At 43.6% G+C, this 22,922-nt stretch overlaps 1 protein-coding gene across 3 annotated transcripts in view; it reads right to left on the minus strand.

The window, feature by feature from the left end:
• The window catches only part of abhd3 (abhydrolase domain containing 3, phospholipase), a 56,873-nt gene extending 39,948 nt beyond the window's left edge, over positions 1-16,925 (minus strand). The window contains exon 1 of one of the 3 annotated variants that reach the window (XM_055634194.1): positions 16,491-16,925. In XM_055634194.1, coding sequence (XP_055490169.1) covers positions 16,491-16,652 — 162 coding nt within the window. In that variant the 5' untranslated portion in view covers positions 16,653-16,925. The remainder of the gene's footprint in view (positions 1-16,490) is intronic. The other 2 variants (XM_055634193.1, XM_055634192.1) reach the window with 2 other exon arrangements.
• Between the last annotated feature and the right edge of the window lie 5,997 nt (positions 16,926-22,922).

Genomic DNA, 22,922 nt, shown 5'->3' on the forward strand with positions numbered 1-22,922 from the left:
GGGGAGAAGAGGAGTAGGGGGGAGAGGGGAGAGAAGAGGAAGGGGGAGAGAGGAGAGGAGAGAGGGGAGGAGAGAGAGGAGAGGGAGGAGAGAGGGAGGAGAGAGAGGGGGAAAGAGAGGAGGAGGGAGGGGAGAGAGGGGAGGGGGAGAGAGAGGGGGAGAAGGAAGGGAGAAGGAGAGGAGAAAAGAAAGGAAGAGGGGGGAGAGAGGAGGGAGGAGGGGGGGAGAGAGGAGAGGGGGAGAGGGAGGGGAGAGAGAGAGGGAGGGGAAAGGAGGAGGGAGGGAGGAGGGGAGGAGAGGAGGGAGGAAGAGAGGGGGGAGGGGAAGGGGAGGGGAGAGAGAGAGGAGAGGGGAAGGGAGGGGGGGAGGAGGAGGGAGGGGAGAGGGGAGGAGGGAGGGGAGAGAGGAGGAGGGAGGAGGAGAGAGGAGGGTAGGAGGGAGAGAGGAGGAAGGGGGGAGAGGAGAGGAGGGAGGGGAGGGGAGGAGGGGAGGGAGAGGGGGAGGAGACCAAGGGAGAGAGAGGGGAGAGGAGGGGAGAGAGGAGAAAAGGGAGGGAGAGAGGGAGGGGAGAGAGGGAGAGAGAGGAGAGGGAGGGAGGGAAGGGGAGAAGGGGGGGGAGGGGAGAGGGAGAGAGGGGGAGGGGGGGGGGGGGAGAGGGGGGAGATGGGGAGAGGGGAGGGGATAAAGAAAGAGGGGAAGGGGAGAGAGAAGAGGAGAGAGAGAGGGTGAAAGAGAGAGAGGAGAGGGAGAGGAAAAGAAAGAGGAGAGGAGAGGGCAGAGAGAGAAACAGAGAGAGAGAGAGGAGAGAGGGAAAGATAGAGTAGAGGAGAAAGAGAGAGAGATGGAGAGGAGGAGAGAGAGGGAGAGAGAAGAGAGAGGAGGAGAAGGGAGAAAAGGGAGAGAGGAGAGGAGGGAGAAGAGAGAGAGGAGGGACAAGAAGGGGGAGATGGGAGAGAGAGGAGGGGAGAGGTGGAGAGAGGGGGAGGAGAGAGAGGAGAGAGGAGATGGAGAGAGAGAGGAGAGGGAGAGGAGGAGAGGGGAGGGAGAGGAAGAGAGGAGGAGAGGAGAGGGGCGGGAGAGAGAGGAGAGAGGAGAGAGAGGAGAGAAGAGGAGAGGAGAGAGAGAGGAGAGGAGGGAGAGAGAGAGAGGGAGGGAGGAGAGAGAGAGAGAGAGAGCGGAGAGAGAGAGAGAGAGAGAGAGAGAGAGAGAGAGAGGGAGAGAGAGAGAGGGGGGAGGGAGGGGGAGGGAGGGGAGAGAGAGAGAGAAACAATAGAGGAGAGGAGAGGGGAGAGAGAGAGAGAGAGAGAGAGAGAGAGAGAGAGAGAGAGAGAGTTAGAGAGAGAGATGTAGAGAGAGAGAGAGAGAGAGAGAGATGTAGAGAGAGAGATGTAGAGAGAGAGAGAGAGAGAGAGAGAGAGAGAGAGAGAGCCTTTTTACTTCAACCCAAACCCAAACAACCATTTGCAGGCAGTGCTTTTTACTTCAAACTAACCATATATTCATTTTCAAACCACATTAAGGATACTCACAGTGATGTAGACATTTGTTCAGTGTCATTCAGAGCTCAGAGTGACAGAGACTAATTGACTGAGCTCCATCTTGCAGAGACTAATTGAGGCACACCACTTCCTGGTTTTATAATCCCTCCCCCTCCCTCCAGCAGCAGGGGCAGCAGAGAGAATGGTGAATTTTGTAAAAACATTAATATCTTTGCCATTTTGCATTGACAGGAATAATCCTCGGCACACATGCAGCAGAGGGGGGGCTCTGAGCGGGGTGGCCAAAAATGACGGCCGTAGGTTGTGGCGTTCTCTCGGACATCGCAGCACAGACGGCCAAAAGTGGTCAAGAACAGAGATTTAGTAATATAGAGATAATGATCATAGTAGAAAATAAATCACTATCAAGAAGTACCTAATTTAATACAGCTGCAGAATATTACACGGAAACTATGAAATAAAAGCAATAAACCAGCTTACCGTTGAAAGAAAGTGCAAATAAAAACATAAGTAAGCAGCACTGCATCCTAAAATAAGAATCCAATTTGCACTGGTATCAGGAAAATTAACATTAAAATATACCAACAGTTCTCTGAATAATTCGTTCATATTACATACTACATCAGTAAGGGTGCTCGGTTCTTTTTCAATGAAAGTCAAGTTCCAACACCACGCAGCTGAGACTCAGGAGGCTGTAACACAGGGTAGTGATGTCCTTTGGGTCAACTCAAAGTATGGCTCAGTCATCTTTCTCTCTTCAACCTATTCATGACATCATAACAAGAAGCTGGAATGGGCTCCGGGGGTCAGAAGTCAAGAATTGTGATGTAATGAGTCTCAACTTAAACGCCTAGGTTGCCTCTGTAGGCCATAGAGTCATACAGCACGGAAACAGGCCCATCGGTCCAACTTGCCCATGCTGACCAAGATGCCCTATCTACGCTAGTCCCACTTGCCCGCATTTGGCATATATCTCGATAAACATTTCCTGGGTTATGGGGAAAAGGTAGGAGAATGGGGCCCTTCTTCTTTCGTGTCCATCTTCCATGTTTCAAATGTTGACATCACTGTCATCGTCTGTCCTGAAAAGGACACAAGCTTCCGGAGACAATCAGTGGGAGCCATCACTTGTTGCAATAGATGATGGTGGTCGCAGAATTAGCTCGGGATACTTCTAGTTTCCAGCCCCGCGACGTGGACGCTTCGGCTATGGGGCCAGAGAATGGGGTTGAGAGAGAACGATAGATTGGCGATGATTGAATGGCAGAGTAGACTTGATGGGCCGAATGGCCTCATTCTGCTCCTATCAATTATGAACTATCAATGTACCAGTCCAAATGTTTTTTATGTTGTTATAATATCTGTCTCAACTATCCCCTCTGGCAACTTGTTCCATAAATCATTCTTTACTCCTTGTAAACCCACGACTGTGCAGATCTAATTCAATTTTCAAATTCGCAGACAACATCACCATTGTGACCAGATATCAAATAATGATGAGACAGAGTAGAGGAAGGAGATCAATAACCTTATGTCCTGATGTTCTCATTCTCTCAATATCAGCAAGATAAAGGAGATAAAGGCCTGTCCCACTAACATGACTTTTCAGCTACTGGCTTCGACCTTCAAGCTCGAGGGCACTCGCCAGAAAAACCTCAAGCGGGACTGACCATCAGCGATGAAACTGCGAGCTGGATCGATCGCCAGCACGCATACACACACACACACACACACACACACACCACACACACACACACACACACACACACACACACACACACACACACACACACACACACACACACACACACACACACACACACACACACACACACACACACACACACACACACACACACACACACACACACACACACATCGCAAACGGGGGGGCCAGGGGAAGCAGGGGAAGCTGTCTGAAATTCACACCCACGATGAACAGGAAGGTACAAGACGGCTGGCACAGTGTACGGTAAGTCCTTTAGAGAGCGCGGGGGGTGGGAGGGAGGGAGGGAGGGGGAGAAGGGAGAAGGGGGGGAAGAAGGGGGGAGAAGAGAAGGGGGGAGAAGGGGGGAAAAGGAGTGGAGAAGTAGTGGAGACACTTTTAAGAAGCCAGACAGCTTTTAATAAAGTTTAGCGGGCATTACCGCTCAATTTTCCTTGGTTCTGAAAACTCCAATGAGCCAATTAAAATGCCCGGTCAGCAAAGGAGGTTGCCTATGGTGACCTTGACTGCCTATAACTACATAGCGACTGCACTCCACTGCACTACGAGTTCAAAAGAACCATGCCAACCAATTTTTACTCACGGAAAGTTTTTCAGCATGCTGAAAAATTTTCCTCGACCAAACTGAGGCCGCGAGTATGCGGGAACTTCCCTCGAGCATGAAGGAGAGTTACAGTGACCTCCTAGGACCACGTGTCAACCATGCTGCGAGTTTGAGTCGGGCACAAACTCTTCTAAACTCGCAAATTAGGTCCCCGCAATGGGACAACTCATCATCATGATTGAGGGCTCCGGACCGCGAGAAGGGGCTTCTTCTTGGTGAGCAGGTTAGTCATTCACTTACTGGCCCACGTTGTGTCTCTCAGTCTTTCGCTCTCTCCCTCCCTCCCTCCCTCCCTCTCTCTCTCTCTCTCTCTCGCGCTCTCTCTCTCTCTCTCGCGCTCTCTCTCTCTCCTGCTCCCCATCTCGTCTCTCGCTAGTTCTCTCACTCCTTCTCTCTCACACTGTTGCCTCCTCATTCCTGGAATCATTGACGTTTTGCGGTAGACAAAAATGCTGGAGAAATTCAGCGGGTGAGGCAGCATCTATGGAGTGAAGGAAATAGGCACCGTTTCAAGCCGAAACCCTTCTTCAGACCCGGCCCAAAACGTTGGCTATTTCCTTCACTCCATAGATGCTGCCTCACCCGCAGAGTTTCTCCAGCATTTTTGTCTACCTTCGATTTTCCAGCATCTGCAGTTACTTCTTAGATGTTTTGCAGTGGGGGGGGGGTGGGGGGGGGGGGGGGGGGGGGGGGGGGGGGGGAGGAGAGAGAGAGGGAGTCGTGGCCCGTGGCGGCTTCTGGTCCATTCCCTCCGCGGGTGCCGCCTTGCCCACTGAGTTCCTCCAGCCCTCTGTGTTTTTTGTTTGGCTCTGAAGTTGAAGGTGGCTCAGCAGGACGGGCATGGGCTCTGGGGAGAGGGTTGCATTTCTGGTCAAGACCCTTCTTCAGACAATCGCAAGTACTCAAGTACTCGCACCAACGAGAGTTCAGTTCAGTTTGAAGAAGGGTCTTCTCACCAGTCGCTGCGCTGCCTGTCCTGCTGAGTTACTCCAGCTTTATGTCTATCTTCAATTTCTGAGAAATCAAATTTCTCATGTGGGGCTTATAGCGTCTACCCCCACACCCCCACCACTTCATTCCCAACCTCAGCCTCACCAACCTAAGCGTACCACTAGTTCCTAAAACCCATTTCCATCACTGTTCATGTTGCACTTATAATGCAGAGACCGGGCTTGAGGTGATTCTGTGAAACAAAAAGATAAAGAGCTGGTTTCAGTCCAACAGCAGCCTGAAGCACTTCAGTCTCTGAACCCTGTGACCAGCTGGTTCAAGTTTTGTACTGCTGTTGGACTGAAACCAGCTCTTTATCTTTTTGTTTCACCCCCTGTCCATCCACATCCATCTCCCTCTCCCCCACCTTCCTCCCACGGTGCCTGCTGCTTTGGTGGCAGGCACACCATCATGTTTACATTGCCAGTTAACCGCTGATTTATTTTCAAGTAATCAGTGCAAAGTCTGCCTTCTCAAAAACTGGTATAGTTGCCAAGAGTGACTTGCTTCGTGAAAATGGGCATTTGTAAAATTAAATCCCAGTATCCTCTGAGCTATGTGTTACTGTATTGTTCAATATTCTTGCAAATCGTCGTATTAGCATTTCAATGCTGTGTGTGCTTCAGCATGGGCCGTCCATTAGTTAGATTGCAGCGGAACACAGTATTAAATCGCAAGCGACTGCAGATGCTGCAGATCTTGAGGAAAAAAAACAAACTGCTGGAGGAATATTGAGGCACACCATTTAGTGAAGCCACCTAACAAAGGCTTGCTCTTTGGAGGCGAATAGTTACTTCCTGACTAACTACTGACTCTTTTTAACTTGGCGCAGAGTGCAATGGTTACCCACTTTGTATTGCACAAATGCATGAGTGAAGAGTCGAGTCAAGAATGTATAATTGTCATGTGACCCACAACAGAACAATGAAATTCTTAGTTGCAGCAGCATAACAGGCGTGTAAACGCAATACTCATAGATGGTACGAGAACAAATGAGAAACAAATAAATTCAATAACTTAACCCTAATACTAGTGCAAAAAAAAAGCTCAGGGTGCCCCATCAAATCTACTCAATCGCTTGCTAATCGCATGATTGCGTCCAACTGCTGTCTGGTTCGTTGATCGTATTGCTAGATATGAACTGTTTTGGGAGAGAAAAATGCTCACGGCAGACCAAACGTGTTAAACAGAAATTGGTCAGATACTGAGCTTTACACAATGAGAAATCATGTGAAATAATCACTGAATTTTATTTTAAATGAATGTACCTGCATGTTATACTGTTTAGTTAGGAGATACAGCCAGGCAGTCCACTGAGTTCACACTGATCAGCGATTTTTGTTTTCCTATTTGTCATTTTTTTTGTGCCTGATTATTTGGCGGCCAATCAATCGCTGTCTCTAAGGGGGTTGCGTCCAATCACCAACCAGCTTGCCTTAAAATTCCCGTCCAATCAACAAATAGGTCTCTTCCCGTCCAATCAGCCGCTGTCTCCAAGGGCATTGTATCCAATCACAAAATGCAGTTTAATGGAAGCAAAGACTGAAGGAAAGATGGCAAAAGCAAAGGGAGGAAGAGTGGAAAGGACGGTGGTTCTACAGAGTCCAGAGGAAAGTAGGAGAAATGAGATGTGCAGGAAAAAACAGAAAAGAGGAGACAGTAATTTCAAGAATCAGGTTTGGACACACTGGTCTGAACAGTACACTTTTTATAATAGGCAAGCATAATACAGGCAGATGTGAATACTGTGGGCAAGGAGAGACAATAGAGCATGTCATTGTACATTGTGAGAGGTATGAGGAAGAAAGAAGACAAATGAGTGAACGATTCAGAAAAGAAAAAGTACAATTTGATTAAATAAATATTTTACAAAAGAATTCATATAAGTGCTATCAAATCCTAATGCTTTTTCTCAGGGTAACCAATTTGTTTGGAAAGATATAGGTTATTAGTATGTAAGTTATAATGTTATTTGATCTACACTCCATACCAGTTGGTGGTGGTAAAGCACTAAAAAGTTGTTTGCCAACCGCCAAAAAAAAAAAACTACATAGAAGAAGATAGAAGTTTAACGGTAATTAGTTGCTACGGTAAAGGTTAGAAGCCAGTGGAGGTATTGACAGTCAAACGGGAGCAGCTGAGATTCAGACAGTGTATAATCCATAGCACCTTAGTGTACAATTTCATAATATATACTAAATAACTGGGCTGACTGACCTTGGCTGGGAACCTGGAGCTCACCAAAATTGTTCCCAATTGGGCACTGCACCCCCTAAGGCCGGCCTTGGTGCTAAAGTACTATCTACCTCATTGGTGACCTTTGGACTATCTTGGACTGGAATTTACTGCCTTTACCTTGCACTACAAGTTATTCCCTGTCATGTATCTATACACTGTAAATGGCTCATCTGTAATCATGTATTTTCTTTCCGCTGACTGGATCGCATGCAATAAATGCGTGACAATAACCTAAACTAATAAACTAAACTGAACATCCACCACCCTCAGTGTGAAGACACAATATGAAGTTTAACCTTCAGCTGAGCGTTGATGAAATGCTGATGTAAAAATACTCCTCAGATTCAATCCTGCTGTAGCCGTTATCTCTCAGGACCAGAGACTCGGGGTTGATGCTGACTGCATGGAGTTTGCACGTTCTCCCTGTGACCATGTGGTGCTCCGGGTGCTCCGGTTTCCCTCACATCCCAATCAGGTGCAAGTTTCTAGGTTAATTGGCCTCTTTACACTGCCCCTAGTGTGTAAGGAGTGAAGCAAAAGTGGGATAACATAGAGCTAGTGTGAACCGATGATTGATGATTGGTGGGCCAAAGGGCCTGGTTCTAATCAATCCCATGGAAATCTGTTTTTTTCAGCACTTAATGTTGCATTAACAGTTAGACTGCCAAATCATTTTTTTCTGGGAGGTGGACTGGGAAGGAAATTAGACAGAACAAAGGAATGATATCTGAGCCACTACGGGTGCGATTAGGTGCTTGTTCAAATTTAATGGTAACATCTGAGAAATTGAAGTAAGTCACATAGTTATGAAAAGCCAAAATTAAAAAGCCAGAGGATAAAGGAAGTCATAGAGCAGATCTGGAAATTCTTCATTGAAAAAGTAGTCAGTTCATGAAATGGATGGATGGTGAATCTATGGAATTGCTTTGAATTGTGGAGGTGAAATTATTTACAAGAAATGGGTACCTTCAGGAACTTTGAGGATTGAAAAGCAAGATGGATGTAGCAGCATTTTGATCAATTTCACCCCAAGAAATTTGTACTTAGGAGGTGGAATGTGAAGGAAGGAACTGCAGCGCTGGTTTATATCGAAGATAGACACAACGCGTTGGAGTAACTCAGCGGGTCGGGTGGTATCTCTGGAGAAGAGGAACAGGTGATGTTTCAGGTTGGAACCCTTCTACAGACTGTGGGGGGGGGGGGGGGGGGGGGGAGGAGAGGAAGTGGGAGATGGAGATGGATCGAATAGTCAGGAATATTGAAGGTGAGGGATGATGGAGAGATGCGTGAGCGGTGACTTCCTGAAAATTATTATGCGCATAATGAAGAGTGGATTAAAGAGTAGATGGGATATGAAAACATAATTTCAATAGCAGCACTTTATTGAAACTTTTACATTGACTAATAGATAGAAGAAAGCAATGCAGCTTTTAACTATTAAAGCAATTAACTAACATTTTGTGAGGTATCCCATATATACCTACTTGCAATAACTTATTTCATTGGTTAAAATGCCATAGGGAATTCTGCTTCAAATGTATTCATGAAAACACCAACAAGAATGTATGTTCCTACATTCTTCCTCGGTTCCTTGGGATGTAAAAATCTATTGATTTGAGTCGTGAAGATGCTCAATTACTTGGGTGCATAATACGGAAAATGTATAATTCTTTAAATTGTTTTCATCCAGTCTAAAATGGCTGGCTCCTTAGCCAAGACACAAAGCACTAATTCTAGATTTCAAGCCAAAAGAATCTCTTGGCATCATTGCTGTCAATACATCAAACGATTTTACGTTTCAATAAATTCACCTATTAATCTGTAAACTCCAGAGAAAAATCAGCCATTTCACTTAGTTCTGCAAAGAACAGGGCTTTTGTCCCTGAACTTGATCAATGAACTGTCAGGCCTGACACTTGGAAACAGATGATCCAAGATGGTGCACAAGCCAGGTGACTCCTTGTGTGCTGGTCACAGAAGTGGATCTGAAATCACGCATTACAATTGCTCCACTCTTTTAAATCTATACTCCAACAGATCATGTGGATGGTTCGATTGTAATCGCGTATTGCCTTTCCACGGGTTGGTTAACGTGCAGCAAAAGCTTTTCACTGTACCTCGGTACACGTAACAATAAACTAAACTTAAACTCAAACTCAGTCAATGAGGATTTTGTGATCCCACAGTTCATGAAAAAAAATATTACCACCATCATTACCCCGGGATTTGATCTGAAATTTTAATGAACACGCTTCACATTGAGCAAGATGGTAATTTTGTTTTGACTTATTATATGCTACATTACTTTAAAAAAATGACTGCTTTTTTCAGTATAATATTGCACATAGAATTGGCCTGGAATTCAGTCAAGAGCCTTATGTCTTTCTTCTTGTATCTCAACACAATATACTATCTTGATGTAAATACCCAGGTACAAAGAAGCAGCTCTGCTCATTAACAGTGGATTCAGTGATTAACTTGACAAAAAAACACAGATGACACAAAGCTGGGTGGCAGTGTGAACTGTGAGGAGGATGCTATGAGAATGCAGGGTGACTTGGACAGGTTGGGGGAGTGGACAGATGCATGGCAGATGACGTTTAATGCGGATAAATGTGAGGTTATCCACTTTGGTAGCAAAAACAGGAAGGCAGATTACTTCTAAATGGCGTCAAGTTGGGAAAAGGGGAAGTACAACAGGATCTGGGGGTCCTTGTACATCAGTCTATGAAAGTAAGCATGCAGGTACAGCAGGCAGTGAAGAAAGCGAATGGTATGTTGGCCTTTATAACAAGTGGAATCGAATATAGTAGCAAAGAGGTCCTTCTGCAGTTGTACAGAGCCCTAGTAAGACCACATCTGGAGTATTGGGTGCTGTTTTGGTCCCCTAATTTGAGGAAGGACATTCTTGCTATTGAGGGAGTGCAGCGTAGGTTTACAAGGTTTATTCCCAGGATGGCGGGACTGTCATATGCGGAGAGAATGGAGCAGCTGGGCTAGTACATTCTGGAGTTTAGGTGGATGAGAGGGGATCTCATTGAAACTTATAAGATTGTTAAGGGCTTGGACACACTAGAGGCAGGAAACATGTTCCCGATGTTGGGGGAGTCCAGAACCAGGGGCCACAGTTTAAGAATAAGGAGTAAGCCATTTAGAACGGAGGTGAGGAAACACTTTTTCTCACAGAGAGTGGTGAGTGTGGAATTCTCTGCCTCAGAGGGCGGTGGAGGCAGGTTTTCTGGATGCTTTCAAGAGAGAGCTATATCGGGCTCTTAAAAATAGTGGAGTCAGGGGAAATGGGGAGAAGGTAGGAACAGGATACTGATTGGGGATGATCAGCCATGATCACATTGAATGGCGGTGCTGGCTTGAAGGGCCAAATGGCCTACTCCTGCACCTATTGTCTATTGTATCAGTTTCATAAAAGTATCTCTCTGCTGCTGCTGGTAGCTAGGGCAGTCTTTTATGTCATCCCTTTGACAATGGGAATACATGATATCAGTAATTAATAGCAAGTTGTTTATTTTCAATTGCTTGGGGGTCCTGCAGTTGAAAGCAGTAAAGATTTGCCTATGATAGTCTTGGATAGTCTTGGATCACAATTCACCGTGCATGCTGAAAACAAGCATGTAGCTGAACAGAGTGTTTGGACAACCGAACGAAAAATGACACTGTATCCAGAAGGGAATATTCTAATTGACAATTCTCCATTATGCTGACTGCACAATCTGCTCCTTCTACAGTTGTTCTATTTCTTTCACTAGTAGAATTACGCCATGTTAATTTTTGATTGGTAAAATTATTGTGAGTGCATCTCTACTTCCTTAGAGAGCTTAGGAAGTTTGGCATGATCCCTACAACTCTCACCAACTTCCTCAGGTACACCATAGAAAGCATTTTATCAGAATGCATCACAGCTTGGTATGGGAACAGCTCCATCCAAGACCGCTAGAAATTACAGAAAATTGTGGATGCAGCCTAGACCATCACACAAACCAACCTCCCTTTTATTGACTCCATTTATACATCACGCTGCCTTGGCAAGGCCAGCAGCATAATCCGGGGTATCACACCATGACCACTTCCTCTTCTCCCCTCTCCCTTCAGGCAAAAGGTATACACACACCACCAGATTCAGGGACAGTTTCTTCCCAGCATTATCAGGCAACTGAATCATCCTACTGCAACCAGAGAGCTGTCCTGATCTACTATCTGCCTCTTTGTTGACCCTTGGACTATGCTTGATCGGAACTTGCTGACTTTACCTTGCACTAAACATTATTCCCTTACCATGTATTCATACAGTGTAAATGGATCAAATGCAATCAAGTATTGTCTTTTTGCTGACTGGTTAGCATGCAACAATAGCATTTCAATGTACCTTGATACACATGACAATAAACTAAACTGAATTAGAACTGTTAAATTGTTTACTGGAATCAATTATTTTAAATTGAGTTATAGAGATTTTGTTTGAAATGCAAACAGTGCAGTAAGAGTCATATTAGTTGAACATTATAGCCAAAAAACAAAAGCATATGAGAGTCTGAAGAAGGGTCTCGACCCAAAACATCACCTATCCATGTTCTCCAGAAATGCTGCCTGACCTGCTAAATTAATCCAGCACTTTGTATCCTTTTGTGTAAACCAGCAACTGCAGTTCCTTGTTTTGAAAGTAGAATTTGTTTCTTGGGCATTTATAAGTTTCTGTTGCAACCTGACTGTAATGTTTCTCCACGACAAACTGTTTTTGTCTCAGAACAGTAACTGCAGTTTCTTTGCAGCGCTGAATGCAGTATATTGTTCCTTGTTGATTTCACACAAGAATGCTGTTCAGTTATGTTAAGCATCTACCATTTTTAACATTCTTATTATTGCAGCTTACTATCTGTTTTTAAAAAAAAGTATTTCATTTCTAAGGTTCAATAAATTCTGCTATAGATACGAGTTAAACAAAATTGCTTAAAACGTAAAAGAAAAAGCTATATATGTTCATTAATTCAGCCAGTGAATTTCGAAAGATAAATATACCAAATGAATGCTGACAGTGCAAGGCCTCAATCACCTGGAGAACAAAATTGTGCCATTTCAGCGTGATTTTCCAGCCGTTAAAATGAAGTCAGCATTTTGTAGACTATGCGTACAAGGTTATATATGTTCCAAATGAGTGAGTTTAAAAGCTTGTTCTCAGCTGCTTCTGTATCTAGGCCTGTGATTCTTCAGGTTAGGGAGGTAGACAGTGGACGTTTTCATAGCGGAGAGATAGATGGAATTGATTAAATGAATTGAGGATGTTCAGCTGATGAAAGGATTTCAAAAGTACTTAGTGTTGCACTTGAAACTCATGCTCTCTTTTTTGATATTGCTAAGGAATTCTTAAGGGCCTGTCCCACTTACGCGACCTTTACAGGTCGACTGCCGGCACCCGTGATAGGTCGCTGAAATTTTCAACATGTTGAAAATTCAGCGGCGACCAGAAAGATGCTATGACTCTTTGGAGACCTCTCTCGACCATAGGAGACCTCTCATGACCATACAGCCTATATGGTCATGAGAGGTCTCCTGTGGTCGTGAGAGGTCACCCGCGACATGTCGCCAGAGGTCGCCTATATGGTCGTGAGTGGTCTCCTATGATCGTGAGAGGTCTCCAAAGAGTCGTAGCATCTTTCTGGTCGCCGCTGAATTTTCAACATGTTGAAAATTTGGGCAACCTATCACGGGTGCCAGCAGTCGCCTGTAAAGGTCGCCTAAGTAGGACAGGCCCTTTACCAGTTAACGTCAAATACAACAAGCACTGAAGAAACCCAGTGACCTACTGCTGCACTGATTTGCAAATTAAGTGATTACTTATTCCAAATGGGTTGCCATCTCATTGAATATCTTGCCGATGGGTGACAGTCAGAAATTTAGGCACACATCTGACATCAGGAATATTTACTGCCAATTTTTCCAAAATAAAACATTAATTAGGTCAATTTTAGTTTATTTTTTGTTTTTATAAATAAAACACCCCCAGTTTAAACTACTGCACCAATTTATTAAAACATTTTTAACTATCCCTACAGAACAGAAAATGACATGCCCTTTGAACGTCATTAAACAATGTTAAGTCACCACTGGTGAATGCCCTTTGGTACCTGAACCGATTTTACAATTATTGCATAAGTATCATGTCCAGTAACTTATTTGCTCATGGCCCTAAGGCAAATACTGTTATCTTGCTAGCATGCCTGGTTTTCTACCACTGATAATTGAGAAGTAAAATACAGCCTTTCTATGTTATCTCATGCTAATGCTAAAGTTTATTTTGAACAGAAGATTAACAGGTGTAATTCCTCTCACTGTGAATAAAGAATGACCAAAGCATTTAATAGAAACAATTTAAGGAACTGCATGATTGCAATTTTGCAGGTTACAAATGTCAAAATGATCAATAAACATAAAGGACATGTAAAACATTTAATTGTGAAACACTTGTTTCTGGCTCAAGCCTGTAACCAATTATTTAGCAAAGATGCTGTTAACTATTTTCATAATCCCACCAGTAAAGCTTAAATCGTGTACAAGATGGTTTTTCAACCTTTAGAAAATATAAAAGGGCGGCACAGTGGTAGAGTTGCTGCCTTACAGCGCCAGAGACCGGGGTTCGATCCTGACTATGGGTGCTGTCTGTACAGAGTCTGTACGTTCTCCCCATGACCATGTGCGTTTTCCTCAACATTCTCTGACAGCCAGCAAATCTGTGTGTAGGGCCTTTTTTGGCTGACATTCAGTGTTATGACCATCACTAAATCCCCCATTATCACCATAGATCAGACGCTCAACTGGACCAGCTACATAAATACATGGATACAAGATCTGGTTTTCTGCAACATGTAATTCTCCGTCTGACACCCCAATCCTTCTCCCTGTCCATCATCCATAAGGCACATGGATGAGCACAACTACAACTCTCAGGGTAAATAATGCAACCCAGGATGAAGCAGTCTGCTTAATATGGACTATAAATATCTGTTCCTTCCAACACTAGCACACGATAGCTGCAATGTACAAAACAAGTTTACAAAACAAATCGCAGTTACTGTGAACTGTACCACCAAGAGGGACAGGGTCAGCATATGGAAAACCACCACCTGTAGATTCCCCTTCTAGTTGCACTGTATCATGTTTAGCAAGTGCATCATCAGATGATCATCATCACAATACCATATCCTTCTGAGAGCAGTGTAAGAGTACCTTCACCAGGTGGACTACAGCAGTCTTCACAGCAGGTGGACTACAGCAGTCTTCACAAGGCAACTTAGGGTGGCTCAATAATTGTCTGACTTACTTATCCTACTCAGACTTCAGAAAATATATGTGAAAATTCTATGATGCCAAAATTTTACACTTCAGCAATTTATTTTTGTTTCAAATTATTTGTTTTCGAACTGTACTTTCACAAATAGAACTGCCTGTTGGGAAAAAATGCAGCAGGGGAAGTTGACATTGGGGTTCAGCATGTCCATTGACTTTTTCTCATTGAACATAAAAGGAGACACCATTTCCTTATGCCATCCCAAACCGGTTATTCGTGCAAGGGGGTCAACATGGCGTATCATGTATTTAGGATCAGGACTTATCGTTTACTAACCTTTAGTTGCTGGCCACATTTCGTAATTATTTATATTGAACTGAAATTGAACATTGAACATAGAACAAAGAATATGACATCAGAAGAACAGGTCCTTCGGCCCACAATATCTATGCCGAACATGACGCCAAGACCATTTCTAATCATAAGATCATGTGATAGCAGCAGAATTATGCCATTCGGCCCATCAAGCGTACTCTGCCATTCGATCATGGCTGATCTATGAACTGTACCACATAGAGGGACCTCCTAACCCTATTCTCCTGCCTTCTCCCCATAACCCCTGACACCTGTACTAATCAAGAATCTACCCTCACATAATCCTTATCCCTCTTTTTGTTGCATATCCCATTGCATATGCAAAAGTGTCTTAAATGCCACCATTGTATCTGTCTCAACCAGCAACTTTGGCTGCGTATTCCTGGCACTCACTATTCTCTGCGTAACAAAGTTGCCCTGCACACCTCTATAAACTTTGCTCCCCCTTACCCCAAAAAACTGTGCCCTCTAATATTTGATGTTTCTATCCTGGGGAAAGATTTTAATTGTGATGGTTCTGACTGTTCTGAATATTTAATTTAAATGAAAACAGTTATTATCGGCGCATTGTTCCTCTGCAACTCTTAATGGAAGTTCTTGTGACCCATATTTCAGAGAGCGTTTAGAGTAATTAACATGATGGAATTTCCATAAAACATTCTGCGGTGTCTGAGATGGACTTTGACAAGCAGTAAAAACAGAAAGGTTTAGTAACACATTATGATGGTGATCATCTCTCTTCGCACATTTATTTTTCATTTGTAAACTCATTGAGAGCAGAGTAAAACATGAAGTGCTGGAGTAACTCAGATGGTCAAGCAGAATCTGTGGAGAGAATGGATAGGCGACATTACAGATCGAGATGTGTCGGAAAGAACTGCAGATACTGCTTAAAAACGTTTCGGGGCTGAATAAGGAGCTCGACCCAAAACGTCACCTATTCCTTTTCTTAAGAGATGCTGCTTCTTAAGAGCTTACTCCAGCTTTTTGTGTCTAGTTTCAGATAGGGATCCTTATTCAGTAAGAAGAAGGGTCCCACTCTGAAAAGTCACATCCATCCCTGACAAGTGTTGCCTGATTTTCTCCAGTACCCTGTGCTTTGCTCATGATTCAATCATCTGCAGTTCCTTGCGTCTTCATCGAGAGTAGATTTCACTGCAGAGATTTTACTCCAAACTCGTATCATTTGTTGAGCACGCAGAACGGAAAGTTCCTGAAGTTCATCTAGTTACAACTTGCAATAAATTAAAATTGTGTTTGTTTAATTGACATAAGGCATAATTTTAGAAACTAGTTAAAAGTGATACTAATAATCGAAGGGAAGGAAAACGACTAACCAAAGGATTGGACATTACTATTGAGCAAAGTAGTAGAATGAAAGGGAGAGAGGAATACCCAGAGTGAAAGAGAGTTTGAGTGGATATTACTGACCATACTGCAACTATCTATTTTCTGGAGCTTGACCAATCTGACCCTGACAGTGCAGAAGTGGAAATGAGATTGGAGATTTTCAAATAAAACTAGTTTCTTTTGTCGCAACAAGACCAATGTCTGCAGTTGAGAGTTAATCACATAATCTTATCCCATGCAGGGATCGATTTAACTGCAACCCTAGTCCTGGCAAAGTAACAAACAAAGCTTAAAATGTAACAAGCAACATTAAAGGATTTGCAGCAGCATCTTTTGCCTTCTAGGACATTATTACAGCAGACAAGTTTTACATAAAACTGTTAGATTAAATTCAGTAAACCACATTCTTACCTTTGCAACTGAGCTCAGGTAATAACAGACATAAGCAGCACCGAATCCCAAAACAAGAGACAAACCTACCCCTGAACTTGACAGATTGATTTTGATCTGATTTTCTAAATATACAGTCAGATCTCTGGTAAACGAGTTCTCATTCAATGTCACCTCAATCATTGCTTAACTACTGGAGTTAAATGAGGTCTGGCCAGCTGCACGCTGCATCAGAACACAAGAGACTGCAAAATCAGATTCTTGTGTCCTTCAGCCCAATCCTGGCACACTAGCACAATACTCTTTGCCTTCTATTTATAGATATTAGGCTTAGCTCAGGCCTTTAAATGCCACCTGCTGGAGAAGTATCACAATATTAACTGCAATTTTCTTCAGCATTTCACCAAATTGCACTTAAATTAATGTGCTTATCTTATTGGCTGGGAATGATGCCTTTTGCAGTTTGACAAAGTGATTGAATTTTTGCTGTCTAAATTCATGGAACTTTTTAAAATACAGATCCCGATGTGCAGCAAAGCAGACAGTATTGCTTTTCGGACAAGAGTATGCTTTATTTAGCCAGCCGTTTTGAAAAATGCAAAAGGCACTCAAGATGAATTGGCATGCAATATATATTACCCTCGAGTGTGGAGATAATGTTACATGATAATGATAACATTATTTGGGTAGCACAGTGGCTCAGCTGGTAAAGCCGCTACCTCACAGCGCCAGAGACCCGAGTTCAATCCTGAGCTCGTCTGCTGTCTGTGTGGAGGTTGTGCATCTCCCGGTGACCGAGTGGGTTTCGTTTTGGGTTTTGGGTTTGGGTTTGGGTTGGGTCTGAAATAGGTTCCTGCACACCTTTGGAATGTGGAAGGAAACAAGAGCACCCGGAGAAAACCCATGCGATCAAAGGGAAAAGGAGCAAACTCCATACAGACAGCACCCATATTCAGGATCAATTCCGGGTCTCTGGCACTTTTAGGCAGCAACTTTATGGCCAATGTACTGCCCCATAGTCTTGAACTTAATTAAAACATACAGTAGCTGTAAAGGGGGACATAGCGTCACTTGGAGATTTGAAATGGATATTTTCATTTTTTTAGTAACCAAAGTTATCAACGTATAATTTTTTGTGTGTTGGAAAACAAAATATAGTGGCACAGCTGGTAGACTTGCTGCCTCACACGCCAGAGATCTGTGTTCGATCCTGTCCTCGGGCACTGTCTGTGTTGAATTTGCACATTCTCCCTGCAAGCATGTGGGTTTCCTCCCACATCCCAAAGACGCATTGGCTTTGTAGGTTAACTTGTCTGTAAAATTGCCACAAATGTGTCGGGAATGGGTGAGGAAAGTGGGATAACAGAACTTGTGTGAATGGGTGGACAAAAATGCTGGAGAAACTCAGCGGGTGATGCAGCATCTATGGAGCAAAGGAAATAGGTGACGTTTCGGGTCGAGACCCTTCTTCAGGCTGATGTGAGGGTGGGGTGGATGGGAAGAAGAAAGGAAGATGCGGAGACAGTGGGCTGAGGGAGAGCTGAGAAGGGGAGGAGAAAGCAGGGATTACCTGAAATTGAAGAAGTCAATGTTCATACCGCTGGGGAATAAACTGCCCAAGCGAAATATGAGGTGCTGCTCCTCCAATTTGCGGTGGGCCTCACTCTGGCCATGGAAGAGGCCCAGGTCAAAAAGGTCGGATTCGGAATGGGAGGGGGAGTTGAAGTGCTGAGCCACCAGGTTGGCTATTCCGGACCGAGTGGAGGTGTTGGGTGAAGCGATCGCCAAGCCTACGCTTGGTCTCACCGATGTAGAGCAGCTGACACCTAGAGCAGCGGATGCAATAGATGAGGTTGGAGGAGGTGCAGGTGAACCTCTACCGCACCTGAAAATACATCTTGGGTCCTTGAATGGAGTCAAGGGGGGAGAAAAAGCGACAAGTGTAGCATTTCCTGCGGTTGCAAGGGAAAGTGCCAGGAGAGGGGGTGGTTTGGGTAGGAAGGGACAAATTGACCAGGGAGTTACGGAGGGAGCGGTCTCTGCGGGAAGCCAACAGGGGAGGAGATGGGAAGATGTGGCCAGTGGTGGTATCCCATTGGTAGACAAAAAACTGGAGAAAATCAGCGGGGAACGCAGCATCTATGGAGCGAAGGAATAGACGACGTTTCGGGTCGAGACCCTTCTTCAGATTAATGTCGGGGGGGGACACACGAAAAAGAAAGGAAGAGGCGGAGACAGTAGGCTGCGGGAGAGCTGGGAATGGGAGGGGAAGGAGGGAGAAAGCAGAGACTACCTGAAATTAGAGAAGTCAATGTTCATACCACTGGGGTGTAAACTACCCAAGCAAATATGAGGTGCTGCTCCTCCAATATGCGGTGGGCTTCACTCTGGCCATGGAGGAGGCCCAGGACAGAAAGGTCGGATTCGGAATGGGAGGGGGAGTTGAAGTATTGAGCCACAAGGAGATCAGGTTGGTTATTGCAAACTGAGTGGAGGTGTTGTGCGAAGCGATTGCCAAGTCTGCGCTTGAGCTCACCAAGATTGATCATACGCTGAATAATCCAACCACATTTTTTTGGGGAAGTGGAAAGAAATAACAGGAAATACATTCATTGCAATGTGTGAAAAGAGTTGAAACACTGTATTATAATTTTGCTGCATGTCATTGCGGCATATATCATGTCTTGATTGGTGAATATGTTTAGTTTGTGACTTTATTTGAAGCAGAAATAATACGTGAATGCTTCATTAAGCATAATTCCGACTGGTAACTCCGCACTTCGTCCGAGCACATTATCGCATGCGTCATGCAAACCGTCTTAAATGACCACCTAAACTACTTAAAAAGTTGCCAAGATTGCCCGGCTGACAACAGAGAAAAAATATTAAGTGAGAGCCCTGCAGGGCGTGCAATATTTTTGACACTGTCATAGGCCTTTCTTACCTATGCTGTCACAACGCACTGTAGTCTCTAAACAACCCTTCAGTAATTTTCCTTTCCCTCCATTTCAGTATAATAGTGTTTTAAGCCAATAACTCGACACTAGCACTGGCAATAAATAAATAAATAAAAAGCGCAGCTTTCCAGCCCCTTATCTCATTTCCCACACTCGGCTGCAAAGTAGAGTCAATCTGGTGCACCATCTTCCTCTAGTCGTGGGGGTGGGGGATTTGGAGAGGCCTCACAAGTGGAACAGCTTAGGGCCTCTCTTCATCTAAATCTGTCCCTGCTGCAAGCATCACATTGCCTCATCTTACCCGTCATGTGTTCACCGCGTCCCATCCTCTCAAGCTTTTTGCGTAGTCTCCTCTACTCACCATCTTTGCTGAAGACTCTTGAGCCAAAGACTCGCACTTTTCACACAAGGCACTTCCCTCGACATGGCGCTCCCCGACTGGTCGCTTCCTGACAGCAAACCTTGCTTATATTCATGTGTGCATTTGTCCGGTATATAAAACTGTACTGATTGCCAAATTTTTGTCACACTGTCAATCAGACTTTGCATATACTATAGACATCGACATTTATTAAATGTGTAGGAAAGAACTGCAGATGCTGGTTTAAGCCAAAGATAGACACAAAAAGCTGGAGTAACTCAGCGGGACAGGTAGCATCTCTGGAGAAAAGGAATGGGTAAGAAGGGTCTTGACCCAAAACGTCACCCATTCTTTCTCTCCAGAGATGCTGCCAGTCCCGCCGAGTTACTCCAGCTTTTGTGTCTATCTTCGACATTTATTCAGTTGTAAGTGACTGGCCAAAGTTTGTTATTGCAAACACTGACCACTGGATGGCCTGCCTCATATTTTGCTTAGGTAGCTTACACCCCAGCAGTATAAACATTGACTGCTCTAACTTCAAGCCCTTGCTTTCCCTCTCTGTCCATCCCCTCCCCCTCCCCCTTCCCAGTTCTCCCACCAGTCTTACTGTTTCCGACTACATTCTATCTCTGTCCCGCCCACTCCCCAGACATCAGTCTGAAGAAGGGTCTCGACCCAAAAAGTCACCCATTCCTTCTCTCCAGAGATGCTGCCTGTCTCGCTGAGTTACTCCAGCATTTTGTGTCTACCTATGACACGTGGGAGTCGTTTAAAGGCCGGTTAATCAAAGTTCAAGACGGGCATGTTCCAGTAAGGATGTGATGTAAGGATGGCAAAGTAAGGATACCTTGGATCATAGGTTGGGGCAATGAGTATCAGAGTCAATTTTATAGAACTTTGGTTAGGTGACATTTGCTTATCATCCATATGATATTGTGCTATCATTGATGTTTTGAAGTGGTGAGATCGAATCATAGTCACAGAGCGATACAGCGTGGAAACAGGCCGTTCGGCCCAACGTTCCCACACCAGTCAACATGTCCCAACTACACGATTCCCACCTGCCCGCATTTGGTTCATACCCCTCCATACCTGTCCTATCCATGTACCTGTCTAACTGTTTCTTAAATGTTGGGGTAGTCCCAGCCTCAACCACCTTCTCTGGCAGTTCTGTGAGAAAAAGTTACCCCTCAGGGTCCTATTAAATCTTTTCCCCTTCACCTTAAACATACCTCCTCGGGTCCTCGATTCGCCTACTGTTAGTAGGCATGTTGCAAATCTTACCTTCAGCGTCGCTGGTCTGTCGCTGGCTATGTGCGCGATTTTGGCGCCTTTGAGAGGGAGCGGGTTTAAAACGCAATTTTCTCTCGGCTATTCAAATCGAGTTTGTTCAGCCTACTTAGTTGCTGACGAAAAATCACTGTGACATTAGCTCACTGCAGCTATTTTTAAACTAATTTGGGTTATTTAATTGTTATAGTAGGTTAAAATCCTCTAAACCCGCGACCGCCACCAACGGGACAGATCTCATGTAGGGGACAACGCAAGGTAGGCTGTTTATTTTCACATTAAAAAGCGCTTCTTAAGATCCCTTTATACAAAATTTTATGTTGCGAGTAGCTGATTTGGGGGCCCATTAAATCCTGCAGTATTTTTCTGGGCATATGGGGTACAAATTCACCACAATTGGAACGTTGCAAACCATCGCGTTCCACACAATCCCGCTCGAAAGCTGATTTAAAAGGCCATTAATTTACAGCAATTGAACACTAAATTCCTTCCATTTGGCCTATAAATTAATGTCAATGAGATTTAAAAATCATGTTTTATTGTGAATTCTTGTCTGAATGTTCTTTGGGCACTTAGGCTATTTAAAAATGTTAATCTTTCCTTAAGAAATGGATAGATGTTTAGATCTAGTAATTGAATTTTGGTATTAGCTACAATTGGGTACCTAACTAATTATATGCTTTAATTTCAGGTAATCCACGTAAGATTGATTAATATTTGTTTCAGAATGCTTCAATCTACAATAACTGAGAATTTCTTTCAGCTCTCTTAATTTTTAGTAAAGTTATGGGCTTTAGACTGTCCTCGATCGACTGTCCTTGTGTTAAGTCAATGGAAAATCAATAGGGAACAAGATGCTAATTTCCGAGTGTGAAAATGGCCATAACCTTTTAAATACTTGAGATATGAAAGTGAATTAGGTGTCAAATTAAACTTCTTTTTATGCTTTATCTGGTGGGATAAATTGCAGACTTGATTTTTTAAATCTCAAAATTTTGTAACATTGCTACTGTTAGCAAAAGACTCTGTGCATCTACCCGATCTATTCCTCTCATGATTTTATACACCTCCATAAGATCTCCCCTCATCTTCCTGCACTCCAATGAATAGAGTCCCAAGTAAATTGGAAGGAGACTTGTTTGTAAATTGAAAAGCTTTTGAGCTGAATAATCTGCTTTTATTCCACAATGTTCTATGTATATGTAGATTCAATGTAGAAGCGTACTAAGCTTTGCCTATTAATACTTGACCCAATCATTGAAACTTCTGGTAAAATTATTTTTTTATTTCAAAATTCATTATGGGTTAGTTTTGCTTTTTGGTCAATATTACACATTTTTTTTACAGCAATACATATCTATTAACTGAGCTCATGGAGATTAAATATAGCAATACAAATTAATTATGGTAGGTATCTTTGTTTGACATCCTGAAATGTTTTTAAAGATTGCCACATGAAAGAAAAAATACTTGAGAGTAATGAAATACCTACATAGAAACATAGAAAATAAGTGCAGGAGTAGGCCATTCGGCCCTTAGAGCCAGCACTGCCATTCAATATGATCATGGCTGATCATCTAAAATAAGTACCTGGTTCCTGCTTTTTCCCCATATCCCTTGATTCCTTTAGCCATAAGAGCTAAATCTATTACTCTTATCTTTGATTCTACCTTATTTTGTTAATTGTCACTTATTTTATCTAAACATAATAAAATATTTTCCTTCAATTTTAGGCTTGATTTCCTTATATGTGTACTTTCTTCGACTGAATGAATGAGCTGGTGTTCACTGGGGTGTGGGTTATGGTGAGGATGACCAAATCTTTAAATTTTCTAAGATAGACAC

This window comes from Leucoraja erinacea, chromosome 4 (genome assembly GCF_028641065.1).
Source record: "Leucoraja erinacea ecotype New England chromosome 4, Leri_hhj_1, whole genome shotgun sequence".
NCBI classification, from domain to species: domain Eukaryota; kingdom Metazoa; phylum Chordata; class Chondrichthyes; order Rajiformes; family Rajidae; genus Leucoraja; species Leucoraja erinaceus.